We start from the raw sequence: 22,355 nt of genomic DNA on the forward strand, positions 1-22,355 counted from the left end.
CATGGGGTGAGGTGGTGGATACGCCAGGCTCTTTGTACGTCAGCAACTGAAATTCTGAAATTGAGAATAAAAGAGGTTTCTATTTGCCTTTTTTTGGATTGTTTAATAGTAATGATAAAATCCTTCTCCAGGTAAAGGAAAAGCATAGCAGTTACTTTAATTTTTTATTTTATTTTTTTCCATAGTGTATAGTTTCATGACTTAAAATGTCTGATCCACACTGGAGTTTGATGGAAATTCTCTTCTGGTTATTGACTGAAAGAAGGAGGTTTATCTAGAACAAGGATATAGAGAGTCTGTCCCCATCGAGGGACCTGAATGGTCCTTTGAGAAAGGAGAAGTCTTTGGGGTCTGAAAAGTCAAGTGAGGAGGCTTGCCTGCCTCCTTTCCAATTGTGTCCCTGCGCTCTGTGCTGCTATCTTTATCTTGGCATTGTTGAAGTTTATCCTTGTGAAATAATGGTTAAAAAGGCCGCCTGCTCATTGTGGGGACCGCTGTGCCAAGTGTAGTTGCCTGGAGACGCTATGAATTCTGACCTCAGTCTCTCAGATTTAGGCCAGAAAAGGCATCACCATATTGCTTTTTTTTTTTTTTTTTTTGCTGTCTGGACTTTGTGGGCTTGAAAAGCATTTGCTCCTGAAGCAGGACCAAAATATATTCCAAGTGGTGGTTATGTTGCTGAGCTTTTCATTTATTTCACAATCATTTGAAGACGTATGAAGCCCCATTTAAATGCAAGTCCACTTCCACATGCTAAATATGCTCAAGCCCTTCCTGAAATTTTGCAATGATTGTACTGCCAATGAGTGTTGCGTGAGGGCCCAAGAGTGTGCTCAACAGATGTTCTTATACAGGAAGTCCTTGTTCCTGAAGCCTCGGAATTTGATGAGTGGGAGCCAGAAGGCACAGCCCTAGAAGGCCCTGTGACTGCCATCATCCCCACGTGGCAAGCATTGACCACTCTGGACCTGAGCCACAACAGCATCTCTGAGATTGATGAGTCTGTGGTATGATCTCAGCAGTGGGCCCCAGGGGCTTCTCTGGCCTGACCAAACCCTGAGGGTGGGTATTTAACCAGCCTTTTTCTAGAAGGACCATAGAAAACCTGTTTCTAGCGCTATGTGCATTGCCTGCAACTCCGAATGGAATTATTTAAATTAGATGAGATAGTGGTTAGAGCCAGTTGAATTACAGTAATTACAAATACATTTGACATATATCAAAAACAGTTAAGTGATAGAATCAACTCTCAGGTTGTGAAATGGAAAAACGCTTCTGTGGATTCCAGATGTGTAGTTCCTTTATTTGTGCTTCTTGGTGGTTGTAGGTAGGGTTGAAAAAGGATGGATTTATTCTCTGGGACCTTACTGTTTGTCATTTTCATGATCAAGTGTTCTGTAACAACACTGGGTCATGCTCTGCACTGTGTTCCTGTGAGCATGGTCCTGTGGGTGGTCACCCAGAGGTGTCACGTCAGCCACGCAGAAACGGCCAACCCAGGAGTCTCTGGTTGATAGAAAGTTCAAGGGTGTTCATCCACCAGACTCTCAGGTGTTTTCTTTTCTTTCACAAGAAACTGATTCCAAAGATTGAGTTCCTGGACCTGAGTCACAATGGAGTGCTGGTTGTGGACAATCTGCAGGTAATAAATGTCTTTGGAGACTGTTGCCACCTTGCAGGTGTCTTGTGAGGTCCTGTCCAATCTTCTGATTATTCAGAAGATTGACGCAGCCTTGGCAGTGTGGTCATACCCTGGGGTTTTCTTTCACAGGCACCCAGAGATGTCTGCACCTGAGGTTGTAGGGGCAGGGGCTGCTGCCATCCTTTAGGGTCCCAATGATGTACTAAGTGATAGTTGCTATAGCTCCAGAGAACTAGAAAATATTCATAAAAACACATTAAGAGTGATAAAGATGGTTCATTTCTGTCATGAAGATGCACAACCTCATTTTCAAAATGTACTTGTACCCTGTGGGTGGTCCTTCCTCTGCAGTGGGGGCTGAAGGTGGGTTTCTTTCCCAATTAACTATCAGGATGAATGGAAGCAACTGCAGAGCTAGTCATTTTAGGTTGGGAGACCCATGACATCGAAGTGTCATGGAAGTCGACCTGAACCACTTTTCCCTGTTCTCTATCCTGCTGTAGCACCTGTACAACCTTGTGCATCTAGACTTGTCTTATAACAAGCTGTCCACCTTGGAAGGGGTTCACACCAAATTGGGGAACATCAAGACTCTGAACTTGGCAGGCAACCACTTGGAGAGTCTGAGCAGCCTGCACAAACTCTATTCCCTGGTCAACCTGGATCTCAGCAACAATAGAATTGAACAGGTAAGCCACATCTCAGGGGGTCTCTAGGTTCTAGTTTGGGTGGCCTTAGTGTTAATCACCAAGGAGAATGATAAGCTTTGTTTTATTTTATCTTTTTTTGTTTGTTTTATTTTAAAGGGGTCATCAGGGCCTCCTGGTGGTGCAGGGGTTATAGTCTCAGTGCCATTAAGCTATCACCAGCCACTGCAGCATGAGTTTGATCCCTGGCTAGGGAGCTACCCACATGGCGCAGCAGACCTCTCCTGTCTTACCCGCTGCTCCCCTCAGCAGTGTATTTCAGTAGATCCGCTTTTTCTGCTCCCCACTCTGCCTCTGGTGAATCCTCTTCCCTCCCCCCACCTCTGGCCTATACCCCATTTCTTCTATGCATAAAAAAATGAATTTTTTTTTTAAAAGGTGGGGGCATCAAATATGTCCTGTTACTAAAGTGTTAAAATAAGGGATTTGGGACTGGAACTCATGCCTTGCAGATGGAAGAAGTCAAGTGCATAGGCAGCCTCCCGTGTCTGGAGCATGTAGCCCTGCTGAACAACCCTCTGAGTATCATTCCCGACTACAGGACCAAGGTGCTGGCTCAGTTTGGAGAGAGGGCCTCCGAGGTAAGCTGCTGGAGGTGGGGTGTCAGCTCTGTTAGACAGTCCAGACAATCCATGTTCACTCACGCAGAGCTGGGGAGTAATGCCTACTGTTCTGTGCTTGCCTGCTTCAGAAGAACGTCCATTCCCAAAATGCCTTTTAATTCTGGTTAGTCCTCTGCTCCCCAGGAAAAGACTTCCTTGTTCCTCCTGTTTCATCTTGGGGGTCACCAGCCACTGTTATCCCCAGTGGTCTTCCTTCATGTTACCTCTGTCACAGCTTCAGGCCAGGGGGCCTGTCCTCCAGTTTTTGAACAATAATGTTTATTGTAGGCAAGAGTCAAAAATAAGAGACTTTAATCACATTTCCTGGGCCATCTTTTGCCATAGACTACAAATCCAGAGGGTTTGCCCACCTTTGCCAGTATAGGTGTACCCATTATCTGCTGCCAGCTGAGTGAGTCTGGCCGCCTGTGCTGTGCCAACCGAGCAGGTTCTTAGCCAGGTTCAGTTTTTCAGTCTCGAGCAGGCCTGACTCCATTCTTTGCATGTTTTCCCCACCTTCCCACACTCCCCCTCCATCTCTTTTCAGCCCTGGGTGCCCCTTTCTCAATACTATCAAGACATTGTTGACGAGATATCATCTCTTCCCTTCCCTGTTCCAAACCTTGGGAGGCTCTCAGACCACATGTTGCAGTGTCAGCTCCTCTCCAGGCCCTGGAGATCAGCTTCCCTCATTAGACCACACTGACTACCAACCCCCAACTGCCAGGGACTCCTTGCCTGCTCCCCATGCCTTTGCCTTCCCAGTTCTCTGGCTCAGAAGCCTTCACTTGCTCTTTGCTGATTTGAGTTCTGCTGTAATTAGAGGCTCACCATCTTCCCCCAACCCCAGCCATCTAAGGGCCTTCTCAATGGACCCCAGACCCTCTACCTCCCCTTCTTGGAGAGGGACTCCCAGAGATAGACACTGCCCAGTGTGGAACCTCCCTGGGCTACCCTAAGAAACTCCCAGGTCACTTCCATGGATGGTGATGAGCTCAACTCCCAGTAGACTGTGAGGCTCCCGAGGTCGCCTGTGTCCTCACCAGGCCTAACCCACACCTTGGCACTTCCCATGTCATTCTGCTCCCACCATGCTTGCCAGCCCTGATGTTGATAGCTTTTATGGACTCCATAGGTCTGTCTGGACAACACAGCAACTACAGAGAAGGAGTTGGACACTGTGGAAGTGCTGAAAGCGATTCAGAAAGCCAAGGAAGTCAAGTCCAAATTGAACAACCCTGAGAAGAAGGTGGGTCTTTGTGTCAGAAGTGGGAGGAGCAGCCGTGAAGAGCTAGCTGAGGAAGGAGCTGACTCTAAGTGGAACTGGGCCTTGGGAGCATCCAGACCACTGAGTCCTGGCTACATCCTACTAAGGCTGCATGACCTTGGGCAAGTCATGCCACTTACTCTCATTGTAACATGGGGGTGGGCATAGTGATATTGCCTGCCACATGAGGGTACTGGGGATTAGGTGAGATCACCTTCACTGTCACCAATGCTTTGAAAACTGTTGAGTGTCTGTACTCATGTCCCTACCTATGACATCCTTCCTGACCTTTCTATTGCATACTCCTGGGCTGACTCGGCTGCTCTTCTTTAGGTCAGTGAGGATTCCCGGCTCTCAGCTGCTCCTTGTGTCAGACCCAGCAGCTCCCCTCCCACCATGGGTCCGAGCTCAGCCTCTCTGCCCCAGCCTATCCTCTCCAACCAAGGTAATCGTGTATGTGTGGTCTGTTTAGCAGAGCTGCAAAGCCCTGTTTGGGTCCCCTGACTGGGCTGGGTTGGGAACGGTACCAGCACCTTCTCTCTACAGGGCTCAGGGGCAGAGAGGGTGTGGTACTGTCTGCAGGCCAACTACTCTCGGGTGGCACACAAGGTTCCTGGCCTTGTTGTTGGCTTAATGTGGACCCCCAGTTGTTCTGAAGCCTACATCAAATTTCTTTGGGTGTCTAATGGGGCCCTGAGGCTACCTTTGACCAGGTTTGGGGCTGTTGGATCATGAGGTCCCCATTCCCCCACAGGCAGTATGAGCAGATTGGCTCCTTGTTTACAGGAAGTCAGGCTTTATTACTTCCTGAGTCAGGCACCCTGATCCCTATGTGGGAAGTTTTTTTTTTAATCATTGCCTTGTCTCTCTGTGGTTCTTGTGGTATGACCCAGCCCTCAAACACTGTTTGTGGGGCTACATGGGCCGTCCATGGACCCATGGAAGACCAATCCCTTTTACCTGCCCACTGTCTTAGCGTTTTCAAAGGGCTTTCACCTCTGAACCCAGGCATCCTCGGAGATGAGTGAGTGAAGCAGGTCCCATGAGAGTGTCTGCTGGCCTGGCCCCCACGGAAGAGGGGGAGGGTGTGCCGTCCCGAGTGGAGCCGAGGCTCGGGACACACAGGAAAGAACGCCGCCCGCCCGGGCTCCTGGAGATGCAGAACTTGGTGTGAGGTCTTGGGAAAACAGTTTGACCCTATGTTTCAAGAGCCAGAAAAACGTTCCCACCCCTTGACCTGGTAACCCCACTGGTGGGGATTTTATCTTAGTGGGATAAAATAACGGGAAAGGGAGGGGAAATGCTCCCCGCAGCATTATTTATGCTAGCAAAACATAGGATGCGGCCAACGGCAGGCTGAGAGGAAGATTAAGCCCTGGTACAGAATGCTGCAACCATCACATGTGAGAGAGGGACACTTGGTAGGAAGAAAAGAGAGGACGAGCTGGTTGGAAGAAGAGAGGAACTCAGGTTAAGTCAGAAAGCCCAGTCAGGACAACCCACCAGCTTGTGACTCTGTGCTGCAGAGTCGTGAGAGTGGAGCAGTGCTGTTAGCTGTCAGAGTGTGATTCTTGATTTGTTTTTGTTACATTCTTGGCTGAGAATTTTTGGTGTTTTTTTTTTTTTTTTAATGTACAAGGGTAGAGGAGTTTATATTGTTGTGAGGAAACCTCCCTGATGCTGCCTCCTGCTGTGGGGCAAAAGCCCTTTTTGGTAGCCCACAGCACTGGTGAGCCAGCAGGGAGCTGCAGGGCTAGGCTGCTGGGGGACAGGGTGCTGCTACAGCTGGTCCTCAAGGCCAGGGAGGGGGGTCTGCAGTCAACATTTGTGAAGTCGAATGAGTGAGTGTGTGAGTGAACACAAACTGGAGCAGCTGGTAAGGAAGAGACCACACAGGTGAAGAGGGTCTGTCCCCAAGGCCACAGCCACAGCCCATTGGTGTTGAGGCTTAGGCCTCAGTCCCCCATCCTCACCTTCACTCTGGGGGCTCGCCCGAGTGCTGCTCATTGTCTGTGTTCCCTTTCCCAGCTACTGGACATTTAGATGTTTCCAAATTTGCACTCTTATAAATAAACTGCAGTGGATGTCTTGGTGTGCACATCTCTTTCCTTTTTGTGAGAAACAACAAAGGTTGGGCCCCGGTGTCTGTACTCTCCCGATGTCCCCGTCCCATCCTGAGTGGCCCTTTCTGACCACTTGTTTGTACAGACCACAGTCCAGGAAGGAAGTGGAGAGACTGTCTCTATCCACATTTCCTCAGCATTCAAACAGGGCTGCGGGAGGAAGGGGTGAGAAAGTGTTGCTTTTTTCTTAATGTGGAGGGATCCACAGGTGTTTGTGTTTAATTTTGTGCTAGTGAGTCTTACCTGGAGGGGCAAGGATTTCTCCTGTATGTGAACAGCTTCCCTTCCAGCCTGATCCATAGACGGGAACCTACTTGTGAAAAAACTCAGCACTTGCGCCTGCCTGAAGGGGGCGATGTCCAGTGGATACCAGGTCTCTGATCATCAGAACTGTTAGCCAGCTTGTTGGAGCCTTGGAGGACTGTGACGCAGAGGGGCTGAGTGCAAAATGCCATGGTTGATTCTCTGGCCAGATCTGGGGCCTGAGGGGAAGCTGTAGAGAAGGGCTTAGGATTAGGCACCTGGGCTTAGGTGTGTCCCACCGTCCTTGGCCATGTACCCTCAAGGATTTGTAACCTCTCTGTTGCTGTTTTCTCAACTGTAAAATGGATACACCCTACTTCATCGATTCTAAGATGCACACATATCCACCTTGTGACTTCTCTGAAATTGAGATGCGTCTTTCAGTCAGTGGCGTCTCATAGTCGCTGTCAGCCAGCTGGTATTCCTGACGGAGTCGTGTGAAAACCTTCCGAGGACACCTTCTGCTAAGACCGAGATGGCGCCACATCCACGCATCTTAGATTTGATGAATTGTGGTAAATAAATGAGAGGCGCGCATGAGCTAATGCTGGGGAAGTGTTTAGTACTGCTCTCCTGGCTCATGAAGAGTGGTCGGTAAGGGTTTCCCTCTCCTGTGTCCTGAGTGGGTGGGGGGGGGGGCAGTTCACGATGACCAGGACAGTGCTGCTAAAGAACTTGGAGCCTCTTGGGGAATTGAGTTGTATGCCCAAGGTACAACAGTGCAGATTGATTCGGGGGCCTTGGTAAGAGGCAGAAGATTACATCCAGAGCAGAAAGGACTTTGTGGTGGAGATGGTGTTTGAGAGGACTCTTAAAGGATGAGTAGGAGAGGGCTGTATTGCAGGAGAGAGCAGCCGCACAGACAAAAGCCCAGGTTAGACCCCGCAGTGCGCTTCGTGCATGACTGCTTGCTGCCCTTGTTGCCTGTGCATAGCCCATGTTGCTTCACGCTGTGGGGGTGTCCGAACTCGGGTCCTGTGTCTGCCTAAACCGCGGACGGAGGACCTGGGCTAAGTGTATTGTCCTGTCCCTGCGCAGTGGCTGAGCTAGATGAGAGTCTGTGACCTCTGGGGCTTTGAGAGTTCTCAGTCATTTCATTGGGCTGTGGGGACTGTTTGGTGGTAAAGCCGGGTTGTGGAGGGAAACCCTGGGCTCCTCCAGACCTGCTAAACCACGGATTAATGCCCAGTGTTCACCAATCAAGTGCAGCTAAGAAGATGTTAAAAAAAAAAAAAAAAAAAAGACTTTACCCTCAATCAGTCTTGAAAATATCTGAAGTAACGGGCCCAGGTGTGCTGTATTCATCAATTTCAGCAGGGTTGAAACACCGTGTGCTTCCCGGGGTGCATGAGTCAGAGTGTGCTGTCCATGGGAAGTGGCCCGGGGAGGCTCACTGGGGTGTGTCCTGCAGGAAAGGTTATGGGTACTGGGTGTGGGTTGTCCTTGAAGCCCTCGAGGAAACAGGAATCTGCAAGAAGGGTCTTGCCCCGTTGTGTGTCTGCAAAACTCCTCAGAGATGTCAAATTGGGGAAGAAGCGCCCCTCTCTGTCCTTGCCCTGGGAGAAAGCACTAGCACTGAACACATTTAAGGCTCTTGATGGACATACTGCCAAACTGCTCTCCCAGCTCCCATGCCAGTGCCTGCCTCTGCCCAGTTAGGCCCAGTTCGAGCTGTATGATCAGTCTGACCTTTGCCAAAGTGAGAGACAAAACTGGTGTCTCGCTCCAACTTGCCCTTCTTTGATCATTTGTCAGGGTGAGCATTGTTGTTCCCTGTTACATCCGTTGGCCATCATTCTGTGCAGTGTCTTCTCATTTTTTTTTTTTTTTTTTTTTTTGCAATCTCCTGGAATTTTCTCCCCTCATTTTTTGGTATCTGTAAGAGCTGTTTGTAGATTAAAGATAAAGCCTTTGTTAGATATTACAAGCACTTTTTTTCTTGTTTCATTTCATTTTGATTTAGGTTTATCACTTAATAGTTTTATGTAGTCACATCTCAGTTTCTTCCTTTGCATCTATGCTCAGCTCTCACCCCTATCTTGAGATGAAATTAGCAGTCATTTGTTCTTCAAATTGTTCTAAGATTTCAGTTTTAACATTTTCTTCTATACTCCATGTCTGGGTTTGGAGGTCTGATTAGCCCCCAGCCATGCCAATAGCCCAAGGGCCCAGCCCGGATTGTTGAATGACTGCTTTCCCTGCCCCGCCTGCCCTACACCCCGCCCCCTGCCCCTGGTCTCTTCAGGAATCATGTTCGTGCAAGAGGAGGCCCTGGCCAGCAGCCTCTCATCCACCGACAGTCTGACTCCTGAGGACCGGCCCATCGCCGGGGGATGCTCTGATTCTTTGGAGTCCATCCCTGCAGGACAGGTAATGCCCTCCTCCTGTGTCTAGGGAGTGGTTAACTCTGCAACCAGAGGCTGGATGTCTGGCTGACTGGAAGCAGACGACCTGGCTGGAGTTAAGGCACGTGTTGCCAGTGCTTGGTACACTCTGCTTTTTGCTTAAGGGTCTATGCTCATTTCTTTTTCTCCTCTCTATTTCTGTTAATGGAAAAATTCTCTCTCACTGGGCACGGGGGCAAAACCAGATTACCTTTCGTCACTGTAAGCAGGCTCCCCTGGAGAAAGTAGTTCAGAAGACCTTGACCTTGTTTGGCTTCCAGAGCCATCAGGAACAGTGTCTCCTCTGTTACCTGGCACCCCAGGAACATTCTGCCCATGCCCTCATGTCTCACTGATAGTTGGGACACAGTGGAACCCCAGTACTTCCCTTTGTGACTGATGGTACCAAAATTGCTTCCTGTGTCCTGGGAGGAGAGAGGAGGAAGACAAGTATGGTGTGTGTGATTATTTGCTATGTGCTTAGTACCCCAGCCTCCCTCTAGCCCTGTCTATTCAGCAATAGGGTCATGGCCTTGTGACACAGGGGCAGTTTGCAGAGCCCTTACTCTGCCCAGCACTTCACAGCGCCACTTCCCTTCACCCACTGCAGGGTCACACAGTGGGAGGGAGGCTCCCAGCTCTAGGTCTTCCCTGTCATTTAGAGATCATTAGGAGAACTTACCTAGGCACTGCACAGCCTCCACTCTGCTGGCCATTTACCAAATCGGTCCACTGCCCGTGCGGGTCCTCTGGGATGGCACATGGAGCTCTCAGTGCAAGACACAGGTGCACAAACTGAACTGCAGAGTGACTGAGAGGCTCTGGCCCAGGGGTTGGAGCAGGGGCTGGAATCAGACAGACAGGTGGGAATCTCAGCTCTGCTGTGAACTGCCAGAATAGGTGAGTGTCTGCATCTCTAGGCCCCAGATCCCCAGAATGGTGCGTGAAGATGGTAAGGATGCTTTCACAGGACAGTGAGGAATGGTGATGTTCCCGGTCAGGGTCTTGCCCTTGGTAAATGCCAGGGAATGGCTGCAGCAGGTGAGGGCTGACTGCGTTTCCTTTTCTACCAGGCACCCTCTGATGAGTTAAGGGATGTGCCAGGAGCTGTTGGTGGTGCAAGGTAAGGGAGAAGTTGAGATGGAGTCCTGGGCCTTCATACATTCGTGGATAGCAGCAACCAATTGGAGTTTGTTAAAAATCAGTTCACAGGGCCTCTCCAGTGGCACAGCGGTTGAGCACTGGGTTGCGAAGCTGCCCGCAGCCTCTGCAGCGCTGGTTCTATCCTCAGCTGCTCCCCGGCCACCAGAGGAGGGTCCCGCATGGCGCGCAGACCTCTCCTGCCGCCCGCTGCTCCCCTCAGCAGTGTACTTCGGTCCTTCTGCCTGTTCTGCTCTCTGCTCTGGCTCTGGTGAATTCTCCCACCCTCCCGTGCTTCTGACTGTACCCAGTGCTTGTATAAATAAATAAATCTTTAAAAAAAAAAATCAGTTCACAGAATATCTCCAGAACTACTACTTTCTTTCTTTTTTTTTTTTAAAGAAGAATTTGGTTGCTTTTTTTTTTTTTTAAAGATTTATTTATTTATACAAGCACTGGGTGCAGTCAGAAGCACGGGAGGGTGAGAGAATTCACCAGAGCCAGAGTGGGAACAGAACAGGCAGACTGACGAAATACACTGCTGAGAGGAGCAGTGGGCGCAGCAGGAGAAGTCTGCGCACCATGTGGGATCGAACCAGCGCTGCAGGGGCTGTGGACAGTTTCACAGCGCTGCGCTCAACTGCCTGCGCCACCAGGGGACGGCCTCAACCATTCTTAAGAGCTGTTGGGCTTCCCTGATGGCACAGAGGGTTAAGCTTCAGCACTATGAAGCAATCCACAGCTGCTGCAGCACCAGTTCAATCCCCAGCCAGGGAGGGTACCCACATGGTACAGCAGACCTCTCCTGTCCCATCCTCTGCTCCCCTCAGCAGTGTATTTCAGTCAGTCTGCCTGTTCTGCTCCCCACTCTGTCTCTGGTGAATCCTCTCACCCCACTGCACCTCTGGCCTACACCCCAGATCTTGCATGCATAAATACATAAATCTTTAAAAAAAAAAAAAAAACTGTTCAAAAAATTGTGTGCATTGTCATTAAGGTGTCTTTCTCTCAATTCGGTTCTCTTACTGGGCCCTGAAAAGAGGGCTTGTTCAAACTGTTCTAGAGCCAATACCATAGACCAAAGACCTATAGTATTTATACAAGAGATTTCCCAGCCTTTTCCTGTATATGTTTTTTTCACAAGGGCAGTAGTGACCACGAGGAGCTTGAATTTAAATATAGGGACCAAAAAAATAAATGTAAGGTCCACCTAGCTCACCTTCCAACCCCCTCCCACCCTCCAAAGGCCACTGACCCTGAAGGGAACTCTTGTCAACAGATGAGTGCCTGCTTTTGTACACTCATTGCTTTTGGAGTTCTGTGCCAGTATCTGAATGACAGAAATCTTTGTTCCACTTAGGTTGGGCTAGGCAGTGTGGTGTGGACAGGACTGCATTAGTTGCCTGGGATCTGAGCCCCGAATGTAGACTCCAGTTAAACTGTTAGCCCCAGCATTGTGACTACTGAGCACCCCACCTGGGAGCAAGCTCAGCTGATCTGGGAGGTTTGGGAGACCCATGGCTTGGTTCCTTGGTGCAGGCAGGAATCTCTGGATATGGAAGTCAGGTGTCTCAGTCCAGCATGTCACTAATCTGGCCTCTCCTCACACAGCCCAGACCAGGCAGAGCCGGAAGTCCAGGTGGTGCCTGGCTCTGGCCAGATCATCTTCCTGCCCTTTACCTGCATTGGCTACACCGCCACTAACCAGGACTTCATCCAGCGCCTGAGCACGCTCATCCGGCAGGCCATCGAGCGGCAGCTCCCCGCCTGGATTGAGGCTGCCAACCAGCGAGAAGAGGGTCAAGGCGAGGAGGAGGAGGAGGAGGAGGAGGAGGAAGAGGAGGAGGAAGAGGAAGACATTGCTGAGAACCGCTACTTTGAAATGGGGCCTCCAGACATGGAAGAAGAAGAGGAGGGAGGCCGGGAGGAGGAGGAGGAGGAGGAGGAGGAGGAGGAGGAGGAGGGCGAGGAGGAGCGCCTGGCCCTGGAGTGGGCCCTAGGCGCAGACGAGGACTTCCTGCTGGAGCACATCCGCATCCTCAAGGTGCTGTGGTGCTTCCTGATCCACGTGCAGGGCAGCATCCGCCAGTTTGCCGCCTGCCTCGTGCTCACCGACTTTGGCATCGCTGTCTTCGAGATCCCACACCAGGAGTCTCGGGGCAGCAGCCAGCACATCCTCTCGTCCCTGCGCTTTGTCTTCTGCTTCCCGCACGGTGACCTCACAGAGTTTGGCTTCCTCATGCCAGAGCTGTGTCTGGTGCTCAAGGTGCGGCACAGCGAGAACACGCTCTTCATCATCTCTGATGCTGCCAACTTGCACGAGTTCCATGCTGACCTGCGCTCGTGCTTCGCCCCACAGCACATGGCCATGCTGTGTAGTCCCGTGCTCTATGGCAGCCACACCAGCCTGCAGGAGTTCCTTCGCCAGCTGCTCACCTTCTACAAGGTGGCAGGTGGTTGCCAGGAGCGTAGCCAGGGCTGCTTCCCCGTCTACCTGGTCTACAGCGACAAGCGCATGGTGCAGACGGCTGCTGGGGACTACTCGGGTAACATCGAGTGGGCCAGCTGCACGCTCTGCTCAGCTGTGCGGCGCTCCTGTTGTGCACCCTCCGAGGCTGTCAAGTCCGCTGCCATCCCCTACTGGCTGCTGCTCACACCCCAGCACCTCAACGTCATCAAAGCTGACTTCAACCCCATGCCCAACCGCGGCACCCACAACTGTCGCAACCGCAACAGCTTCAAGCTCAGCCGCGTGCCCCTCTCCACTGTGCTGCTCGACCCCACACGCAGCTGCACTCAGCCACGGGGTGCCTTTGCTGATGGCCATGTCCTCGAGCTGCTTGTGGGCTACCGCTTCGTTACCGCCATCTTCGTGTTGCCCCATGAGAAGTTCCACTTCCTACGCATTTACAACCAGCTGCGGGCCTCACCGCAAGACCTGAAGACCGTGGTTATTGCCAAGATGCCTGCAACTGGGGACCAGTCCCAGAGTCCCCTTGTGGATGGGCAGCCTGCTGAGGACAGGGCCAGGTGAGACCAATCAGCAGGCTCTCGGAGGTTAGGGGACATGGGCTGGTAGGTGCCCAGAGAGTTCCTGGCACTGTCTCAAACCAGGTCTCTGCGACATGTGGGTGGGCCTGACTTAAACCTTCCAGCTCCTGATCACCCTCAGCATCACCCCTGGCTCCCTCCGGCTTGGTGCTGAGCTGCTGCTTCTCTCCTGAGGCTGCAGATCAGGAAAGCTGTCCTTTCACAGAGACAAACTGGCCAGTTCCCTGCCACTTAGGGTCCTGCATGCCTGGGTCACTGGGATTCCATCACCAGTGGGGGCAGGCAGAAGGGGCTGATCCTCTCCACTCTGCCCCATGGGCCAAGCACAGCCTTAAGGTGTGACTCATCACTCACTCCCTCTCTTGGGACTCACAGTCCAAAGCCTTACTACCCCGTTGGTGAGCTCCGTACCCATTCTTTGGAAGACCTGGATTGCTGAGGGCCCCCCTCTGCATGTAGTTTTGAGTCTTTCCAAGGGACCCAAAGGGCCAAGAGTAGCAATGTCTGCATGTATGAGCTGGACATATGATCTTATGCAAAACTTTTCTGGGGGAAACCCTGTCCTTGTTCTAATTCTCCCCATCCTGTCTCTGATCCTTTAGCCTAGCTTCACATGGGTTCTCTCCATCTTGGATTTCCCTCAGGGCTGGGAGTTGAGGTGGCCATTAGGGAGCATAATCACCCCCACCTGAGGTCAAGTAGGAGGCCTTGTACCCTTTATGGTACCTCTATCTCCTGTCCCCCTGGCTTCAGATAAACCTAGGGTTTCCCCACCTGGGCAAGCATTTGGTGACCTTCCTATCCTAAGACATGGTTCACTCATTATCGCTTCTTCCTGGTGGACAGTGGAAGAAACCCTGTCTGTACCCCAGCATTTTACAGAGCCTGCTTCCTCCTTCTAGCCCAGTCCCCCAACTGGTGCTCCCAAAGCACTTCCCCCTTTTCCTGGCTGATTCTAGTATGCTCTCATATCCAACTCCAGATCCATGCCCTCCACAGGCTCCCCTGATGCCTCCAAGTGCTGGATGGAGGGCAGCTTGTGCGAGAGGTGGCCCTGCATGACTGTCTTCCCCTCTCCTTGCTTCTGTGCTGAGGCTGCAGTTGGTGACATTTCCTTGCATCCCTGAACCTGGCTGGCATCTGCCCATTGTGGTGAAATCCCTAGGTGGCCCCAGAGGTGGTGTGTGGCACATACATCCCTTCACTCTGAGGTTGTGCATGTAATGTCAATATTCTTTTGGGGTCCTCACATTAATACAGTGTTTTGGGGGGGGATTGGGAAATGTAGCAATGACCAGCGACCCCAGGAGGTCCCAGTAGAGGCCCCAGCTCCGGTCCCAGTGGAGGCACCAGCCCTCGCCCAGGCGCCTGCAGAATCCTCAGCTCCGGCCCCAGCAGAGGCTTCAGTGCCACCTTTGGTCCCAGTGGGGGCCCCAGCAGAGGCCTTGGCCCCAGAGGAGATCCCAGTGGAGTCCTCATCCCCGGCCCCAGCAGAGACCCTGGCACAAGCAGAGGCCCCTGTCCAGTATCCAAGTGAGCACCTGATCCAGTCCACCTCGGAGGAGAACCAGATCCCCTCGCATCTGCCCGTCTGCCCATCACTCCGGCACATTGCCAGCCTGCGGGGGAGCAGCATCATCGAGTTCTTCCACAGCAGCATTGCTGAGGTAGTGACCCATGCATTGGTCTCACTGGGTGGCACTTGTGTGGATAAAGGTGGCAGTCCATCCTGCTCTGGCTGAGGTAGGGCTTGCCTTAGGCTCAGCCGCAGGTTCTCAGGCTTCTCTATGCCAGTTTTCCCCTCCAGCTTCAGCTATTCACAGCGTTGAGGGTCTTGGTAGGGAGGTCCTGGGCTGCCATCTCCAGGCCAGTTGTCTTCTCTGTCATCGCCTCCCTCTGCAGACACTCCTCATCTTAGATTCCTGGGCAGACCCCACTGCACATCCAGCTTCCCTCACTTCCTCACTGCCTCTGAGCTGATCATACATTACCAAGGTATAATGAAGGTCCTTAGTCTCTCTAATCTCAAGGCTGTGGGCATGACCCTGGAACATGTGGGCCACCAGGGCGATGGGGCTCAGAAATGTAGTGCCCGGCCTGGAAGTGTTTCCAGGCCTGGTTTAGAAGAGAAGGTACTGTTGCACCCAGCCCTGTTTTGCAAGCCCAAGCCTGACCCTCTCTGTGTCCAGGTTGAAAACGAGGAGCTGAGGCACCTCATGTGGTCTTCAGTGGTGTTCTACCAGACCCCTGGACTGGAGGTGACTGCCTGTGTGCTGCTCTCCACCAAGGCCGTGTACTTTGTGCTGCACGATGGCCTCCGCCGCTACTTCTCAGAGCCTCTACAAGGTAGGCACCAGTGCCTGGGACTGCGGAGCTTGTACCCTAGGAGACAGGCAGGGGTGGTCTCAGGCTAGCTATGCTGCTTTCGACAATGGCGACTTGGCTGCACTGGGTGGAGAATCCCTTGTTTGACGAAAGGGCCTGACAGCAGCGCTTCCTCCTGGAACTGTCAGGAGAGCCTCAAGCCAGGTCCTGCTCTTGCTTGGGAATTGGCCGCAATGACAAGGGGCTGCCCCTCGCAGCTTCCGTGGGAGCCTTTGCCCGTGGCTTTTGTAGGGCATCTCATGATTCCAAGCCAAGTGAGTTCCGACCCTGACGTGCATTGCCCCTGAGGTGCTGTGTGCGTAAGGGTTGTGGTTATGCCTCACCAGCCAGCCAAGGGGTCCCCTTTCTGCTGGACAAAGCCAGGCACCTGAGACCCTTTCAACTCACCACCATGCTCAGTCCCCTTCTCTCCATCACAGATTTCTGGCATCAGAAAAACACTGACTATAACAACAGTCCCTTTCACATCTCCCAGTGCTTTGTTTTAAAACTCAGTGACCTGCAGGCAGTCAACGTTGGGCTTTTTGACCAGTATTTCCGGCTGACGGGTGAGTGACCTGCTGTGCTTTGTCCTATTTTGGGTGATGGCCATTGTCACCAGTGAACTCCCACCCCCCACCCCCCACATGTGGGCACATTATCACAGGCAGAATTATCTCTCTGCTCACCAGCCAGTTCACCAGGGCGAGAGGAAACAGCTTCAGGAACTGCTGAGTGCAGAACTCACCCCCAGGACTTGGAACAGGGAGGCAGGCAACAGGCAGCAGAGTGCTGGGCGGGCGGGCAGAGTGGGCCCTGGGCTCTTGGGCAGGATGTTTCTGACTCATGCTTCCTGAAGAGAGAAAGCTAAGCTCTTTCCCTAATGCCTCTGTATCCCCTTCCAGAAAAATGTCATAGCCCTTCCGGCCTGAGTAGTGGCCATCTCCCCAGGCCCTGTGATGCTTCCCCACGTGGTCCCTCCTGGCCCTGGCTCTGTGGTCTTCAGGTCTCAGAGACTATAGTTGGCCCCACAGGCAGGGACAGGGTGGGAGGAGCAGCGGCCTGCAACCATGACCTGCCCGTTCTCTGCAGGCTCTTCTCCAGTGCAGGTGGTCACATGTTTGACACGGGACAGCTACCTGACACACTGCTTCCTCCAGCACCTCATGGCTGTGCTTTCCTCTCTGGAACGCACACCCTCACCTGAGCCTGTCGACAAGGACTTCTACTCTGAGTTTGGAAACAAGACCACAGGTATTCTGGCCGCAGACCTGACCCCTAGACTGACTTCGCAGCTTCCTCACTCACCCCAAGAACTAAAATAGACTCCAGAACACCTCTGCCTGTCTCACTTTTTGTTTCTTCCTGCTTAGCTGACTACAGTTTTCCAAGGCATAGCAAACCCTCAGTCACCCAGCAGGTGCATTTCAGTTTCTGCTCCACTCTGGGCCTGAGTATAGGGGTTTAGAATGTGTTCTCCCGCCTCTGACAGGCAGCAGCTTGTGCTGCCATTGCTGGGTGTCTTGGGGCTATTGGCACTCCCAGCCCCACCACAGACCAGCTCTAGACTCCAACCCTGATAGGTGTTTCTCTCTGTAGGGAAGATGGAGAACTACGAGCTGATCCACTCAAGCCGTGTCAAGTTCACCTACCCCAGTGAGGAGGAGATCGGGGACCTGACATTCATCGTGGCCCAAAAGATGGCTGACCCGGAGAAGGCGCCAGCCCTAAGCATTCTGTTGTACCTACAGGCCTTCCAGGTGGGCACACCACCACCTGGGCGCTGCAGAGGCCTGTTGCGCCCTAAAACTCTCCTGCTCACCAGTGCCGAGATCTTCCTCCTGGATGAGGACTTTGTTCATTATCCACTGCCCGAGTTCGCCAAAGAGCCACCACAAAGGGACCGGTACCGGCTGGATGATGGCCGTCGTGTCCGAGACCTGGACCGCGTCCTCATGGGCTACCAGCCCTACCCACAGGCCCTCACCCTTGTTTTTGACGACATGCAGGGCCATGACCTCATGGGCAACGTCACCCTGGACCACTTTGGGGAGGTATCGGGTGGTCCAGCCAGAGGTGGCCAAGGTCGGGAGGTCCAGTGGCAGGTGTTTGTGCCCAGTGCTGAGAGCCGTGAGAAGCTCATCTCTCTTCTGGCTCGCCAGTGGGAGGCCCTGTGTGGCCGTGAGCTGCCCGTTGAGCTCACTGGCTAGCCCAGTCACAGCCAGCCCTTGCCGCCCGCCGTGAGCTGGTGTTCACTCAGGCCAGGGGCCACAGGCTTTATTTGTTTTTAAAATGTTTTCTCCTCCCTTTTGGTACCTTCACTTGACTGTCCTCCCAGAGAATGTGAACATATGTGTTCAGTTACTTCTTTCTAATAATGGGGGTGAAGGGGCAGCCCCTCCAGGGCTATCTGGGCCTCATCAGCCTCTCTTGGATATGTTGCCCGCCCCCAGCGTGGCATGGCCAGGCACCCCAGTGTTGTGTCTTCTGTTGTGGGACCGTTGTTAACACGTGGGTCTGATGTACTCTTTCACATGTCTTTTCCTAAAATGTGGTCTTCAGTCTTGTTGCTGTTGCTGTCATTGTGAGCGTTTGCTGCTAATTATGAAGCAAAATGCACATTGGAAGCTCCCGCCCTGTGCAGTTTTCCAAAGTAGAGGCCTCTCCTGGTCCAGACAAGTGGGAGAACTTGGAGGGCAGGAATCCCACAGGCCTTGGGGCTGAGATGAAGGCAGGGGACCTAGAACTGCCAGCGCCAAGTGTGATTCCCACTGCCTATTTTCTGTATTCCAATAAAGCAGAGTTTGACACAGTCTGGGTCTTTTATTTCAAGGCTACTGGGGTCCCAGCAGGGCATTGGCCTGGGGCTTGGACGGCTTGAGGGGGAGAAGGTGCCCTGGAGACACAGGAAGGTGAGATATGTGGGGGTGCAGGGGGAGGAGGGAGGGCAGTGGGCGGACTCCCAGGGCACAGGAGAGCTGGGGCAGGGTTGGTGTGAGAGGACCTTTGGACATGGCCTTGCTGGGCTATGGCTTAACCAAGAGCCTTGGGCAAACCAAAGATTGTAAGGCTCCTTGAGGCACACCTGGCACTAACCCTTCTGCTTCCTGCAGGTCTTGAACATCACACCTGGACCCAACTGCACCTGAAGCCGCAGTGTATTGTATGTGCAGTTCGGGATTACTTACTGTGTGCCTCTGATGGTCCTGCACGATGGTCTGCAAGGGGAAGACTTGCAGAGAGGAAGGTCCTGTGCTCATCCATGTCTGTGTTCATGTCCTTAGAGCTGGGGATTGCCTCAGAGTCCTGATGAGGTAGGACGTGGGATTTCTGTGGGAGCCGGTCCCTGTGCCCCATCCTTCCTCCATACGCTCCTAATCCCAGAGTAGGCCCTGAACCCCCACTCACCTCTCACCCTGGCCCAGTCAGGAGTCTTGGCCCTCAAGCCTTCAAGATATTTGGGCCAGGCCAGGTTGTGGGGAGGTAGAGTGGTCAACCTGCCTCCCAGACCTACTTTTTCTGTTTTCCCTTAATGCCCATAGGGTGGGGATTCTGGCCTGGAGGGCCCATCATCCTGGGGAAAGCTTGGGGGGCAGGTGTGGAGCTAACAAAGGGAGAGTCTTGCCATTCACAACCCCCACACCCAAATCTCAAAAGTTCCTCACTGAGGAGAAGGGGGCAGGTGACAAGTTTTTCTCCAATCAGGCCTTTATCAAAGGAGAGTTGATAAATGACTACCTGCCTCTCTCCATCTCAGTTCCGTCATCTGTAAATGCAAACTGACAATCAGAGGTAGGGTCCACCAAGCCCACACCTGGCACATACAGGCCTTGCCACCTGGGCTGCTATCCCCAGGTCCCAGCCTGGGTCCATGAGGACAGCACCCAGTGGTGGGCAGCGGGGCTTAGGATTGAATCTTAAAACTGACTGAACAACCTTAGACAAGTTGCCTAGACCTTCACTCTCGGTTTTCTCACTAGTAACATAATGAAAGTAACGACATTCATTAATTCCACAAATCTGTATTGAGCATCTACTATGTGACCCAGCCAGACTCCATCCTGCACTCCCATAGCTGACATTTCATGGGACAGAAAAACTAAACCAGTGTCAGTGCTATGAATGAAAGCTAATCACCTTTGACGTGAGACTGGACCTTGTGGTGAGCCCCTTTGAGAGGATCTGGGGTGACAGCAGCCCCAGCAGAGTTCACTTGACCCCATTAAGAGGTTTACACAGGCCCACATGACTGGAGCAGAGGGATGGATAGGGAAGCAGGCAATGAGGTTGGAGAGGCCCCTGTAGAGAGGGGTTTGGCTGGGTTCTGTGGGAAGCCTTGGTTACACCTGATAGATTGGGGAGTGAGGGGCCCTAGCAGCAGAGAATAGTCCCCTTGGGGATAGAAGGGAGGCGTGGGACTCATGGGTATGGGGTGGTGGAAGCCAAGCCCACAGACCCTGTCAGAAGGGTAGCTGGGCAAGTATGAAGAGTTACTGTCTAACCCACTGTACTGCCTGGCAGCAGCAGGACAGATGGGATTCAGGGACTGCCCAGCCCCCAACTCTAGGACCCCTCCCCCGCCCCTGAATGAAACACTGGGCTGGCAGACACTGGGAGTGGGGAGTTGTTTGCGCTACACTGGAATTGGCTTCACAACCTCTGGTGGACCCTAGGATAATGGTGGGCTAGGAGCCTGTGAGCCAGGAGGAGGACCCTGGCCGGGAAGCCCCAAGTAGGGTTCAGGCTGGCCATGTGGGGGTCAGTGGCCAGCACCTTCCCTTCCGCCTGCAGGCTGCTGATACGCAGGAGGAAGTCCTGGTGGGTTCCTGTGGGGGTGAACTGGCGGGGCCTCCGGATTGCTTTTAAAGCGACTGCCCGCCCTGTCCCGCCTGCCTGCCTGTGCCTGCCTCCCAGCGCATTCCCCAGCTACCCGCTCTCTGCCCTGACTGCCTGGGACGGTGACTCTGCCCTGGTCAACGTGCCTGTCAGCCGCCAGCCATGGCAGGGCTCCGGAGCCACCTCCTGCTCTGCCTCTTGGCCGCCTGCCTGCCAGGCTCCAGCTTCATCAGGGGGCAGGAGGTGAGTGTGAGCCGGTGGCAGAAGGATGTGATATTTGGGCCTTGCTGGCCGGGGTGGGAACGGGAGGGAGCATACCCAGATCAGCCTTGGGTATGGAAACTTATAGGGCAGCCTGGGCTTGTCTGGCATCTGAGCAGTACCAGAGGGCCAGCCACTGTGCCCAGCTCCCAAGGCTGAGGTCTGTCTGCCTGGGGTGCCAGGGGTGTGTCAGCCTGTCCTCTAAATGTGCCCAGCCAAATAGCCATGCGGTTTGGGCAGCTGTCCAGGACTCCCCAACCTGAGGGTGAGGGGTACAGACCAAGACCCATCCTCCTGCCCTCTCTGCCCACATGGAGGCTTGGTCTTTCTGCGCCCCTCTCCTGGAGGTGGATGAGAAAGCTTCTACTCTTCTCGAGATGACTCACGTGGAACATGTGTGTGTGTGCTGGGCATGTGTGCACATGTGTGCACAAGAGTGCTTGGAGGCAGAATGAGGTCTACCCCTCTCCTCTGGCTAAGCAGCAGCCAACAAAACACCCTCAAGCCTAAGAAATACTGTTAATCCAGCACTCAATCCTGGGCACATCTGGGTGTTCTCCCTTGAATCCTCACAGCCCTCGGGCTGTGAGTCCTGTTGTTCTCTGCCTGAGGAAGCCAAGGCCCACAGATGATGGAGACGGGTCGGCCACCCTCTGGAGCCATGCTCCAGGTGCTGCCTGGCATTCCCTACCCAACACGAGAGAGGAGCCCCATGTGAGGCTGTCTGGTCTGTGTGTGCTAACCCCCTCCAGGCTGCCTGTCTGCAGGTCCACATAAGCCCCATAGTAGCAATATTGTCCTATCAGAGTTTCTGGAAGGCCCTCCCCCCTGATTATGAAGATAGTTACCTGGCTGGGACCTGCCTCCAGGTGAGGGGCCCTCCCCTGTGACGCCAAGTTCATCTGACTCAGGACAGCTGCCGTCCCATGTTATTAGTGGGAGTCTGAGGTACAGAGAAAGAAAGGCTTTCACTACCAGGTAGAGCCAGGGCAGGGACACAGGCCCTTGCCACCACTGGGCTCTTTCTTTCATGCTTCTGTGGACCCTCAGAGTAGGGACCGGGAGAGGCCCTACAAGTTTCAGGCTCAGGTCAGGGTTGAGGATCGGCAGAGTTGAGGCTGAGAATGTGACAGTGATGGTGGAAGAGCCAAGTGTTCCAGGCTATGCTGAACCCTGCGGTTGGTTTCCTGCTCCTTGCCTCAGTTTCCCCATGTGTTCAATGCCAGGGAATTTCACAGACTTTGCTACAGGCTTCCTCACATCCTGGCTAGTCAGACTGGGGTCTCTGCCTTGTCAGAGAAGGAAAGCCCTAAGTCTGCCTTTCAGGACTGGTCCTCAGCCAGATCGGGCCAGTGAAGAGGCTGGGGATTCTTGTGAACAAGGATGCAGAATTGCTTCCCTGTACCCCTGTAGCATGAGACCCACTGTACATACAGGAAACTGAGGCTCTGAGGGGAAGGGATGACCTCTGGGTTACACAGCTAGTGAGGGGCAGCACAGGACTCAACTCAAAACAGCCAGTTCTGGCAACAGAGGCCAAGGAGGTTTCCTGGAGAGGGGCTTTTAGCGCCTGTCCATTCAATATGGTGTTCACCGAGCACCTCCATGCTGGTAGATGTGATCTCGAGCCAGGGCTTGAGGGAAGAGGGGTTTTGGCCACTGGCCCCCTCCTTTC

At 53.1% G+C, this 22,355-nt stretch overlaps 2 protein-coding genes and 1 long non-coding RNA gene across 5 annotated transcripts in view; 2 read left to right on the plus strand and 1 right to left on the minus strand.

The window, feature by feature from the left end:
- Positions 1–17,797, plus strand: part of NISCH (nischarin) — a 34,753-nt gene extending 16,956 nt beyond the window's left edge. The window contains exons 8-21 of one of the 2 annotated variants that reach the window (XM_037530373.2): positions 855–1,007; positions 1,574–1,642; positions 2,146–2,331; positions 2,802–2,930; positions 4,087–4,200; positions 4,552–4,663; positions 8,890–9,014; positions 10,102–10,151; positions 11,780–13,198; positions 14,508–14,886; positions 15,409–15,565; positions 16,024–16,152; positions 16,676–16,837; positions 17,183–17,797. In XM_037530373.2, coding sequence (XP_037386270.1) covers positions 855–1,007; positions 1,574–1,642; positions 2,146–2,331; positions 2,802–2,930; positions 4,087–4,200; positions 4,552–4,663; positions 8,890–9,014; positions 10,102–10,151; positions 11,780–13,198; positions 14,508–14,886; positions 15,409–15,565; positions 16,024–16,152; positions 16,676–16,837; positions 17,183–17,793 — 3,795 coding nt within the window. In that variant the 3' untranslated portion in view covers positions 17,794–17,797. The other variant, XM_037530379.2, reaches the window with a different exon arrangement.
- LOC129145653 (uncharacterized) lies at positions 9,705–21,567 on the minus strand. Its single transcript, XR_008551518.1, has 3 exons — positions 21,529–21,567; positions 18,772–18,889; positions 9,705–9,873 (listed from the first exon to the last, which is right to left on the minus strand). It is a non-coding gene; the product is annotated as an uncharacterized LOC129145653 (long non-coding RNA).
- STAB1 (stabilin 1) overlaps positions 18,864–22,355 on the plus strand; it is a 28,063-nt gene continuing 24,571 nt past the window's right edge. For both annotated transcript variants that reach the window (XM_037530360.2, XM_037530369.2), the window contains exons 1-2: positions 18,864–18,897; positions 20,375–20,662. In XM_037530360.2, the coding sequence (XP_037386257.1) occupies positions 20,582–20,662 (81 nt within the window). In that variant the 5' untranslated portion in view covers positions 18,864–18,897; positions 20,375–20,581. The remainder of the gene's footprint in view (positions 18,898–20,374; positions 20,663–22,355) is intronic.

Source organism: Talpa occidentalis, unplaced genomic scaffold (genome assembly GCF_014898055.3).
Source record: "Talpa occidentalis isolate TD23 unplaced genomic scaffold, MPIMG_talOcc4v2.1 talOcc4.10, whole genome shotgun sequence".
In the NCBI taxonomy this organism is placed as follows: domain Eukaryota; kingdom Metazoa; phylum Chordata; class Mammalia; order Eulipotyphla; family Talpidae; genus Talpa; species Talpa occidentalis.